This window comes from Nomia melanderi, chromosome 1 (genome assembly GCF_051020985.1).
Source record: "Nomia melanderi isolate GNS246 chromosome 1, iyNomMela1, whole genome shotgun sequence".
Lineage (NCBI taxonomy): Eukaryota > Metazoa > Arthropoda > Insecta > Hymenoptera > Halictidae > Nomia > Nomia melanderi.
In genome coordinates, this window is record NC_134999.1 from 34,033,347 (window position 1) to 34,045,636 (window position 12,290).

A 12,290-nucleotide genomic window follows, 5' to 3' on the forward strand; every position below is an offset into this window, starting at 1 on the left:
GTAATACTATGTACTGCAAGATTAGAATATAACATAAAACGGTGATGGCGTGTACTGCTGGAATGTAATACATGTATATCGAGTTACCCCTAAATACAGCCATTTTATAATGGACATCTTCTCTCGCCGGTCCGTTCTACCCTTTCCCCTCCGTTCTTCGATTCTCGGGGCGAAGCGATGGGATCATCGAAACGACGAGTCATTCGGTAAATGTGTGACTTAGAAATTCTTTATTAACAGAGAAAATTAATACCATCATCCATACAAATTAGCTTCTCGGTATCTCAGTTCTACACCGTATCAAATCAATTTCGTCGGTATCATATATCTTATCGTAGATCGCGAATATTCGCAGCTCGTCGATTCTAAAATGTTTCGTCCAAGAAGCGATTACTCTAAATGGAACAGTCGATCTTCACATCTGTGTTCGCATTCACTCACACGCTCAGAGTTCATTGAAAATCGATCGCGATCGAGCCCTATTGTTCAACGACGTTCGAACATTCCTCTTTTAAACGACGATTCCCTTCCAAACGTACAGCGACCACTTGCTGCGGTCATTATTTTTATTTTGTGCACTGGAAAACCTTAAGGACAAGTAACTATGAAATATCAGAAAACGATCGTCGCAAGAATCACTCGTAGTTACCCTCGCAGATCCGTGAGATACTACCCTTGGCGAAAAAGTATTTTATGTAATTCAACTACATAAGTTTCTTACAACGTACCGGCAACAAAGGAAATAGAATAAAATCACCACTTTTGTATAAATAACATTCTATTCTATTTCTTTAATTTACATAAGATACAATTTTCGTTTCGTTTCCCTTTTTGATATATATGCGAATCATTTTTATTTCATCGAACGCTTTCTGCCAGAGGTATATAGTATAATACATCGCGGAATCTACGATCCGTTACCGCAGCCATCTTGTCGGCCGTATGTTTGGTAACAACGTGGAACTTCTTCGATCATACAAAACGATATATTACAATGGTTCATCTATGGATGGGTAATCTTTTTTTGTTTCTTATCCATTCTTTTTTTCGTCCCCATATACTTTTTCCTTAGGATTATTTTATAAATCGCGTTAAGTTTAGTTATAACGTCTACGGAGATGCTACGATCTCTGACGTCCGTTTACACTTTAGGTTCAAGAGCAATTATCGTTGATTTGGATTCGGTACGAAAGAAAAAGTTAATATAAAAAGCACACTTTATGTAAAAATAGAATGAAATCTACTATATCCGGTCGCGTAACCTCTACGAAGGTTTCGATTTATACGAGGTGAATCAATTCTTTATAGGTTAAAGTTCAGATAGTATACATATATTTATATACATATACTTTCCCCTTAAATAATTAGCATGAAATTGACCGGGGAAACGTTCCTTCCCATTTAATATACACTAAATTAGCTTTTAATTAGACGAGAAATACTGTATAAACCGATAAAAATAGTGCTAGACGCGCATATGATATCGATCGATAATTCAATTTAATAATACAACGGATTTGGATTGCATCACTGTAAAATAACTAACAAAATGGAGTAACCAAAAATTATACAAATCATATTATGCATATATTCTTAACTATAACATTAGAGTTCATCCCTGAGTAACGTGTACCTGTTTTTACTAGGTGCAAGTTTTTTGAATGTCGATTCTCGTGGGGTTGTAGGCACCTTAACTTGTCCAATAATTTGTAGCGGTTCGTTATTAGTGGGGTCTGGGCCGTAGTGAAACTCCCTATGCAATTTCCCCGAGTACAGATCCCTCAGGAAAGATTTTAATTTACCCTCCACATGAATGTCATGGAAGTTTGGAAACAGGTACATATGTCTAAAACTATCTATAGCGATTAGAGGCAAATCAGCTGGTGTTTTCTCCAAATGATGAAGAGGATGAGCAAATTTCAAACCATCGGCAGTTAAGAAATTGACATTCTCTGCAAGCGAAAAGAACATGTGTCTGATTTTATCTCCTTAAACTTACTAAAAGAAAAAAAGATCACTTCACTTACGTTTCTCGTCTATCAATGTCCTTGAAACTACATCTTTGTACATTTTTATGCTCTCCACGTCATCGGGAGCATGAAATAATATGAGGAATGGTAAACCTTCCTCTGTTAATTCTTCTGCATTCTCAAACGTGATTTCCCTCACGAGAGGAACGCATTTCTCCTGTGCCCAAACATTTAACTCATCGAAGTTATGTAAGCTACCATGGTACGTCTCATCCTCGTCATTCGAAAGTGCTTTATCCGATCGGAAGACGATAATAGGTTCCCCTGGCGGATGCATAGATCTGCTTGCATTCCTGTTGCAAGTATTAAATGCTTAAATGTTGCAGTAATTTGCAAATTCCCGTTGAAACATTTACATTAGACGAGACTGTGTAACAGTGTATTTAAAATGAAAGTTCATTCGGAACAGGTAACCTCCGTAAAATACTGTCGTACGCATTTCATACGCCATATTTACGCTCTCGTATTATACGAAACAAAGGACTGTCTAGTGCGAGAAACAAGATTAAATTCTAGAGGTTAAACAAATCTGTGCCATTTTCATTTCTTAACTAAGAGAAATGTGTATATTAATAGAATATATGATTAACAGTATTATATATTATTCCCTAATTATCGAACCGTAATTACAGAGGAATCGTATTATACGAACGCCGTGTTATACGGGGGTTCCCCGTTATTTGGCTATGGACAGTGCATAAAAATCTTTCTAATGCAGATAAATACGTGTTGCAACTTTAAAGGAATGTGCGAAATTGAAACTCATTTAATCCATGCCCAATATCTTACTTACACCAAGTGGAAATGATCTCCAATGTCACAGTTTTGAGCTGAGCAAGTGCTTGTCAGAGGAAACAACAGAACAATTACACTCTCACATACACACATCTCAGAATCTTTCATAGAAATTCGTTAGATAGTATCAGTAGCTTTTTAAGCAACTATGTCAAGTAATATTGTCACTCAGGGAAAGGACACTTACCCGAAGCCAACATGAAATTGGCAGTCATCTTTCAGGTTGGTAGCAACCCTCCTGAACATTTCATACTCTGGAACATCTCTCCTATCAAAATACCCAATAATCATTCTCTTTTTATCATCTAAATTGGTTAATTCGTTTAGGTCATAGAATTGCTTTATCGGATCTTCCAGTTGCTTCCTTATAAATTCTTCGAATGCCTCCACAGACCTCTGACCCCTGTACTCCCTCTTGGTTGGTTGGCCATTTCTAATGACCTTCAATGTCGGGTACTTGTTAATGTGAAACCTTGAAGCAATAGAGGCTAGAACAATAATGTTTCACTTAAAAATTCGAATAAATCCGTTACACGTTTATCCTACTAATCGCTTTTCATTCGTTTACTAACATTCCTTGTCGCAGTCCACTTTCGCCATCACTACTTTCCCTGGTTCGGGAAACGCTTGCCTTATTTTAGTTGCGGCTTCCTCGAAAATCGGAGCTAATAAGTTACTAAAACGGCACCATTGTGCGTAAAAATTTATAAATACCAATTCGTTCGACGCTGAAACCAAACGGAGAACAAAACAAACGTAAAGAGTTTCCTCGAAGCTTACGAGTATATCGGGCGACCTTATCTGTCACACTTTTTTCGTTTCTTTTTCGTTTATAGCGTCGTAACTTACCGAGCGTCATATCAATATTTTGTTGAGTAAGCGATACAGCGCCTTCGTTCATATCATTCGCTAAATTGTTTGGTAAAAACGCCTAGAACGAAAGTCACCATTTAAAAAGTATTGCTTATCTTTCGTCTACGTAATAAATTAGCGAAACATTGGGACATAATTCCGGTGCGAATATAATTATCCTAGTATTTTCTATCCGACGAGTGGATCTAATAACGTAGCTTGACACAAAACATAAATTACAACATTATGCGGGATTATAAACTATATTTTTATTTTTCGGAGTGGTCTTTTCGGGTGTTATGAGCGTGCTACGTCAGCAACGGTGCCTTTCGCGGAACGCCGACCGCGCCGGGCGGGCTCAGATTTGTCAAATGAATTTCGGAGCAATTTATTTAACACATATCTCAGAGGTTATTATTTTGGATGCGAGTGTATAGGTTATGCCGCTATTTCTCTCTGAAAACGAAACCCACCGCCCTTAAAACGGTACCACCGGCGGACAGAGCGAAATAACGGGACCCAGACTTCCCGGGAGTTCGTAGGTCACCAATTATGTGTCACCGTACGTGTGGCTAAAGATTTTCGAAAATTCCTGTCATTTAATTTTTCTTTTTTCCCTCTGATTCGACAAAAAAATGGCGCACCGCCGGACTTTGAATGGTACTCACCAACAAACAGGCAAGTATAAGTACTTTGAAGTCGAAAATATCACAAAAGACCAACATCTCGTGATCTTAGAGTATAAACTTGATCAGACACAAATTTTTTGAATAACCATCAGTAAGCAGCTGGCTCTACGTCAAATTGCCACGAATTTGTAGTGCATCGAAGGCCTAGGAAAATATTGTCGAGGCATCGATTGCACCAGGCAGGCCACAGGTGATACGAAAATTCTCCAAACTTCCGTGCATCTGTCTCGTCCCTCCTTGTTCATCGTTCGCCTATCGCTATTGGTTCTCTTTCTAACGCCCAGTTCATGTACCACGTGGTCTCCACTTTTTCCCTAGCTAGTAATTTCGTTTCTCACATTTTTCCTCTAGACTACGCGGAACGGGATAATTCACTAGAAAATTACTAGCGCCTCCCTTCGTGCTTCCCTATTCAAATTTTACATACAAAACCCATTTGACATGTAGTCTATGTTCTTCAAGCTACAAGTCGACAGAGAAACGTTCAAATAAATGTTTACTTGTCTCTTGTTAAGTAGAATCTGATATCAGTGAGACATAGATACAATCAAACTGCTATTTCGAATTTATTCTTTGGTAATTCTGCCTCGGTTAGCTATGAGACAGGAAGTCCCTAGTTCATAGATCATGCGAACTACTGTAGCGTTCTGAATTACTGAATAAATTCCCTAATAGCACTGGCGAGATACAGGATAGACTGGATGCAAAGGAATCAGACTATGTGCCCTCTACAATTAAAAGTGACGAGTTTGAGAATTACATTCGAATCGATGATTGAAGTTGATAAAATCGGCACGAATGGAATTTTCTTTTCTATTTAGAAACACACATGCATGCGCGATATTATAGGAACTCGCGGTAGAATCGTTAATTGCTATTTATTAAGCAGTCAGTTACGTGTATGGACAAGCATTGTTCTTATCGAAAGAATGAATTCTTACAGTTTCAATGCAACGAGAGTGTTATTAATAAACGTAAAAACTTACTGATCAGAATAAGTTCAAATCTAATCTTGTTGAACCAATATTTCATCTGATAAGTTGCCATTGTAAATTTTATCTCTTGCGCAATATAATTCAAGGAGCATACAAATTCCGGTAGATAATGCTGATAAATCGCAAGTAAGGAATCAAAAATATATTCTGCAGTATGGAATACTATTGATCGTTGAAAAACCTTCGTAATAAAGTATTATGGTTATTTATAGTAAATTACTCCGAGAGCTATTGTAAATGTATGATCAACATTGTGATATAAATAAATATCGATCCTCTTTATTTTCTTTTGAATTGTTTCAATTCTTTCTCCTATTAAATACGACCTCGGAAGTATTAGAAATATTAATCGAATTACTAAAATTTGTATGTGAGAAAAGTTTACGCTATAGTAATAATTTTGAGATTTAACAACGCGTAAAATTACACACGCGTAAGGCTGATTGCAGGTCATCAGGGGCAATCGTGCAGCAAGAACGAACAATTCGCCATCTAGCGGACGAAACTTTGGAGAGTTTCTCCCTATACCCGCAATGTGTAAGACAAGGACAGAGATAGTGTGCGACAAGGACAGAGAGAGATATCCCGGTGCCACCTACTTCGAAAAAGCATCTCATTAGTCCCTGGTACCTACTCGTGAAGCATCAGGACCGAAGAGGTATTAGACAAGGACAGACTTATGCGCCCCTGTGTGTAAGACAAAGACAGACGAAGAGCACCGCCATCTAGCGGCGAAAGCTGTGAACTACATGCGCTATGCAAATGGAAAGAAACAACGCCATCGGCAGCGAATTTATTAATAACTCGATTACCATGAATGAATCGTGAACATTTGCAATTGGCGATCGTAGAATAGTCCTTCGACTATTTAGGTATCTCGGTTTCGATAGGATTTTGCTGGGAATTAATGATATATTAATTATTTCTCGGGACGATGTCGCAAGCTAACCTAGAATTTTTTGACAGGCGTCGAGTAAAACATTAGGTTTCTCACTAATTAGGCATAAGTGGTGTACATTTGCGATTAAAGAAATTATAATGGAGCCCAAGGAATATTTTAATAGCAGTTTTAATCATGTCTGAGCTGTAATTAATGAGTTATTGGTAATTTTCGGGAGACGCGTCAGAGGTAATGAGTAAGACAAGGATAGATATGTGGGTGCGAGAAGGACAGAGATAATTATTAATCTCGCCACCTAGTAGCAAAACGCTCAAACTTCTAGTTTAAATAGTACTAAATTATTTCTGATAGATGGCGCTACGAAATAAACTATCTCTGTCCTTCTCGCACCCACGTATCTTTCCTTGTCTTACACATTCCCATGTCGTAGCACTCGAAAATCGCTAATAACTCATCAATTACAGTTCAGATGTGATTAAAACTGCCACTGAAATGTTCCCCGGTGTCTACTCTAATTTCTTCAATCGCAAATATTCACCACTTATGCAAATTAACTAAGAAACTTAATGATTTACTCGGCGTCTGTCAAAAAATTCTAGGTTACCTTGCGACATCATCCCGAGAAATAATTAATATACCATTAACGCCCAACAAAATCCTGTCGAAACTGACATACCTAAGTAATGGAAGGACTATTCTACGATCGCCAATTGCAAATGTTCGTGATTCATTCATGGTAATCGAGTTATTAATAAATTCGCTGCCGATGGCGTTGTTTCTTTCCATTTGCATAGCGCATGTAGTTCACAGCTCCCGCCGCTAGATGGCGGTGCGTTTCGACTGTCCTTGTCTTACACACAGGGGCGCATAAGTCTGTCCTTGTCTAATACCTCTTCGGTCCTGATGCTTCACGAGTAGGTACCAGGGACTGATGAGATGCTTTTTCGAAGTAGGTGGCACCGGGTAAACTCTCTCTGTCCTTGTCGCACACTATCTCTGTCCTTGTCTTACACATTGCGGGTATAGGGAGAAACTCTCCAAAGTTTCGTCCGCTAGATGGCGAGACTGTCGCTCGCACAAAATTGTCTATCCTTGTCGCACAGTAGTTTCGTCTTTGTCTTACTCATTGCGATGATAGGGAAAACGCCTAATTTTGTTCTGTAGGAAATATCATATCATTAACGACCGCTATTACGGTTGTGATTGCCTCTGCAATGATGGCAGCCCGCAATTAGTCTTACACGTATGCAACTTTACTCATTAATGGATATAAATCATTAATACTTTGCCACGGCGGTCGCCGAAGACCGGAGCTTTCAAATGACAAGAAAATAATTGATTTCGAAAACTAATTTTCCGTAACGCAAATTACTAGATAATAGGGTAGTATTAGAATTTCCGTATCAAAGAATTAGTAATTCTTGTTTTGTATCTTTGCTGTAGGAAGAATGAATGATACATAAAACACTGATGTTTCTCGTGGCAGTCAACGTGTTAATATAATAAACCAAAGATTGAATATTATACTATTTAAACAGTTGTTTTAACATCTTTATGATAAATATGTTACCGAGTTGTACATATCACAAGGACATAAATAAAGACTGTTATTTCCTTACTATAATTTTGCGCAGAATTTATTCGTGGTTTATTAATTAACAAATTTTTGTGGTTTGTTCCGCAACACAAAGATGAGCAATATTGCGAGGGATGTAGAGGAAAAAATAGAATATGAGTCGTTTAATGAATAATATATTTTTATTGTACACTCAAGATTCGTACATATATTGCACAGTTAACATTTTGAAACATTTAACCATTTTAAATAACATTTTAATTCATTACATATTTATTTAAATTACAATGGTTTTAGCGGGGCGATTTATTATCGAAATGTGAGATGTATACATATTATTCGCATTGTTATGTACTATTTCAAGATAAAAAACAGTGTTTCTTTACGCTTTATAAACCTTGTTACAATTTCAAAGTACAATAGACAATACTACATTTTGTTTTACAAATTTACGATTTTCAATATCTTAAATGGGTTCCCTTCTGTCCTACTTTTCTTAGTGCCGAGAACACTAAAAATTATCGTTTTAGGACGCACACCTTTTACGTTGTAGTTCTTATCAGTTTATTAACTGAACGCGCCTTTCTTAGTCGACATTTTAAAACAGTGAAAAAAAATTACATTGCATGTATCTTATGCCTATGGTTCCTCATCTTTAATAAATACTTATAAAGTACTCAGATTTTAAAATTAAAACAGACAGTTGATTCCTTTTGCGCATGATTAAAAATATTTCCATTTGCAATGGAAACTCTCGAAGACACGTTGAATAATAACTAAATGAATTGAACGTAACTAACATAAGTTGAAATGAACAAAATAGCAACTGATTTTTATAGTATTCCTAGTGAAAATTAGAAATGCTATAACATTTCTTCGATCTTTTATTTTCCTTCTTAGCGCAAAATTTGGATGTGCGGAAAATCGAATAATTTTAGGGTAGTTTCTTTAAGATTCATTAAAATATTTAATATCACTGGTGCAATATTGGAGCCTACAGAGTTCAAAGGGTTAATATACAAATTAAAACATAACTTAACTGACATCTCAATCAACTTCTATGATTCCTATAAAAGAATGTTTCAGTCAGTCCAACTGCTCATTAATTCTATTGTTAAAACTAAAAGTACCGAGTAATTAAATTGACTTTTTGAAATTTCTCTATAGAAACTCGAAGAATGCATCTATTGAGACTTTAATTAACCGATAATTTAGTAATTTCTCAAGTAATCAATTTCTTTAGTAATTTCTCGTAGGAACATCTGTTATCTTTTTAATTCCAAAAAGAGTCATCAGGAGTGGGTCATTCTGACCCGTCTGGTAGTTTAGTGTTAATAGGAATGTCGGTAAGTAGTCGGTAAAGATGTTCGAACGCCATTTTGTATTCCGGAAGTAGCAGAAGATGACACGTGGCGCCATCTGCAGCACACGGAATGTATCGTAATTCTAGATCAATTAACCTCTGTGCACGTTGCGTTCGCAACACGTGGTACTCTTCCCCTAATTTTGCATAACCTGATTTCGATCTACGTATCTCTGCAAGAATCACAGCATGTCTTTGATCCTCTCGTATGAGCCCGCTATCATAATATCCCCGTGAAATATAAAGCGATTGCTAGGTTAGGTAACCCTTGAAAATTTTTTGCACGAGTCTTCTGCTAGACACCCAGCGCCACATATTGCTTCGCTGATACGTGAATTTTTCAATATTACACGAAATAAAACTAATCCGTAACACGAGAATGGTGAAATCGCCCGAGGAAGGTATTTCAGAGGGTATCGTCTGAGGGGAAAGATGTTTTTTTTTTAAATTCAAGTGATATTTGGACATTGCACTGACTTGGAAGTGGCACTACGACTTCCGGCCAAGACAAGCCCATGTGGACAGCGGCAGCGGTGGCTCCGATCATTCCGCGTTGAGGCTCTCTTCCTCGTGCTCTTTCGTGAATAAAGGCTTCCCCCAAGAATAATAACGAAAGCTATCCCAGCATGGCGGATTTAGACGATTTCTTCGCAAAGAAGGACCGGAAAAAAGCAAAGGGGAAGAAGTTCACTACCACTGAGGAGATAGCGAAGAAATTAGAAGAGACGGGAAAGCGGTTGGGAAAGTCGAAAACGAAAGACAAACCGGTGAACCCGGAGGTCGAGGAGACTCAACAAACTGAGGTAAAGATCTTGCTCCCTTCTTGGTTTATTTGTTGCGGTTATCTTTGTTATTCATATCGGTACGGCTTACAAGCTCAAAAGTAGCAACTCACCCGTGCGCCACAGGCCGCTGCCATATTTGTTCGCGTAAACGTCATCCGTACGATTGCTGAAATTATCTACCCGTTTGGAGAGCCACGGGAATTTCGCGCGACCGATTTTACTCGAGCTGTCCGAAGATCGAATCGTTATGTAATTGCATCGGGTCGCGGGCACGGGTATTTCTCGCAGGAAATTCATCTCTGTCGAGCAGCTGTTCGAAATTATTAACATAAACCGTTGTTTTCAACTTTCTGCATTCTCTTGCGAGAGGAATAATTTGGCTTAATACGCTCCGCGATAAGGCATTAATTATTCTTATGTTGCTCCCCGTATATTGTGCAAATTTAATTCAGTACTGTTCTGCAAAGTATTTTGAATTTAATTTTACATTTAACTGAAATATAAAAGGTGTATATTCCTGCTTGGGTATATAATAATAGTAGATGTTAATATTGTGTTGCTATTAAAAGTATCGAGTAATTTATTATATATAGTTTGCTTAGAAATGTCTTATGGCAGGAGTCATTTAGATACTAATAGATGAATGTTGTTAGACAACACTACTAACAGTTGACTGGAATTTCAGTGAGCAATGCTTCTAAGAATATCGTTTTCCGCTGCATTCTTTAGTTTTTTTTTATGCGTATATGCTGTGTATATATACCATTATACTTCTACTAGTATAGGATGATTTTATAGGATGAAGACGAATGGAGAGAGTTTGAAGAAGAGAAGAAGGATTACACTGGTTTAAAAATAGGAAACTTAACACTTAACGAGTCTGTGGATGCAGAATCCGACGATGAGAAGGGCACAGGAGATAATAGTTCGGACGGAGAATCCGGAGAAGGCGGTGGCAAACAATTGGGCCCATGGAAGAAGCCAGAACTCCCTCCGCAACCTGTGGAAGTTGTAGAACCAACCCCCCCACCTCCACCTGCTGTTACATCAGGAAGTAGTTATAAGCCGCCACACTTAAGAAACATTCAACCTGTAGCAGCTAGTCCCAGACCACGAGGAAAGAATATCGCGCCGGATATACATAGCGAAGAATACTTCCCAACTTTGAATTCAAAGCAGCAACAGTAGGAATTTACGATACTTGATTCGCGATGAATTCTATTGGGCTATGCTAGTTTAAATTACAACTGCCGGTAAATCAAACAAAAAATCACTTGCCGTTTTAGGAAACGAGACGATGGCGCGTTCGAAGAAGTCCGCAACAAAGGGGGAACCAGATCGTCGTACGTCCCAGAGCAGACACAAACACCCAAACTTATGCTGAGCAACAAATACGGTGCCCTGTCGCAAGATCAAAGCTGAAAGGGATCCCCTTTGATTCAATCAAACGACAAACAATCAATATTGCGTCATCGCCTCTCACCGTTTCGTGGCCCAGCTGTGCTATAAAATATCTTTCCTAGGATAGACTGCAACGAACGTGTATCATAATATGCATCGGGATCACGTAAATGCCCTAGTTTCGATATGCCCAGGCCGAGAATCAATTTTCCTCGATGAGGGCTCCGATTCAAGTCGGGCCAGACATCCTTAAAATCACCAGGGAAGCACAAACGTGCTTGCGACGCTTTATTTTCGTACGAGAAACATGCTCAAACAATTTAGCACCAGTTTTCTATTTAATTTTCTTTTTCGTAATTGACGTAGATCGTAAGAGAACGAAATAACGTAGGGTGGATATTCGCTAGGCGAATTCATGAGAGGAAGAGTTTGCATGATGATAGTACTGTTTCTGCGCGCGGTGCTGTATTTTTTATTTGGTGCGTGTATGCTTTTATTGACCACGTTCGATCGCCTTCATAACACCACGAAAATAGAGATTAGGGCACCAGGATACTCAGACATGACAACTACGAGGAGAAAATCGTGTACCAGACGTATTTATATATCGTGAGAGAAACTCGTTTTAGCACATCGATCGATCAATTGATCTATCGCTTTTGGGAATCAGGACGATCAACCAAGGGCTGTCCTATTTTCAGAAGTAATCGTTCCACTTACATCAACGAATAAACAGAGAAAGAGAGAGAGAGAGAGAGAGAGAGAAAGAGAGAAAGGAAAAAGAAAAGAAAAGAATGTCAAGAAGAATTTATGATACATATATGTATAAATATGTATACATGTGTCTTTGTATATGTTAACTGACAAATAATTGAACGCCGGGGCTGGGCTTTGGAACGGCGG

At 38.2% G+C, this 12,290-nt stretch overlaps 2 protein-coding genes across 3 annotated transcripts; one reads left to right on the top strand and one right to left on the bottom strand.

The window, feature by feature from the left end:
- Positions 1–207: 207 nt before the first annotated feature.
- On the bottom strand, positions 208–4,545 carry ERp44 (Endoplasmic reticulum protein 44). Of its 2 annotated transcripts, XM_076372021.1 has the most exons (7): positions 4,346–4,545; positions 3,675–3,756; positions 3,398–3,553; positions 3,013–3,313; positions 2,824–2,871; positions 2,028–2,323; positions 208–1,952 (listed from the first exon to the last, which is right to left on the bottom strand). In XM_076372021.1, the coding sequence occupies exons 1-7, from the start codon at positions 4,400–4,402 to the stop codon at positions 1,606–1,608; spliced, it is 1,287 nt and encodes a 428-aa protein (XP_076228136.1). In that variant the 5' UTR covers positions 4,403–4,545; the 3' UTR covers positions 208–1,605. The 2 variants fall into 2 exon arrangements, with proteins under 2 accessions (XP_076228136.1, XP_031840020.1); XM_031984160.2 differs by lacking the exon at positions 2,824–2,871 and having other exon boundaries at positions 4,346–4,542.
- A 5,138-nt stretch (positions 4,546–9,683) lies between these two features.
- On the top strand, positions 9,684–12,150 carry LOC116430285 (protein CDV3 homolog). Its single transcript, XM_031984197.2, has 3 exons — positions 9,684–10,004; positions 10,785–11,170; positions 11,273–12,150. The coding sequence occupies exons 1-3, from the start codon at positions 9,828–9,830 to the stop codon at positions 11,406–11,408; spliced, it is 699 nt and encodes a 232-aa protein (XP_031840057.1). The 5' UTR covers positions 9,684–9,827; the 3' UTR covers positions 11,409–12,150.
- Positions 12,151–12,290: the final 140 nt, after the last annotated feature.

Excerpts from the sequence above, each read along its gene's own strand:
- ERp44 (XM_076372021.1), bottom strand. The coding sequence starts at position 4,402 with ATGTTGGTCTTTTGTGATATTTTCGACTTCAAAGTACTTATACTTGCC. Across the intron at positions 3,314-3,397 it reads AGTGGACTGCGACAAGGAAT|CCTCTATTGCTTCAAGGTTT; the intron begins GTTAGTAAACGA and ends TTATTGTTCTAG. Across the intron at positions 1,953-2,027 it reads GACATTGATAGACGAGAAAC|AGAATGTCAATTTCTTAACT; the intron begins GTAAGTGAAGTG and ends TTTCGCTTGCAG.
- LOC116430285 (XM_031984197.2), top strand. The coding sequence starts at position 9,828 with ATGGCGGATTTAGACGATTTCTTCGCAAAGAAGGACCGGAAAAAAGCA. Across the intron at positions 10,005-10,784 it reads AGGAGACTCAACAAACTGAG|GATGAAGACGAATGGAGAGA; the intron begins GTAAAGATCTTG and ends ATGATTTTATAG. Across the intron at positions 11,171-11,272 it reads TTGAATTCAAAGCAGCAACA|GAAACGAGACGATGGCGCGT; the intron begins GTAGGAATTTAC and ends TTGCCGTTTTAG.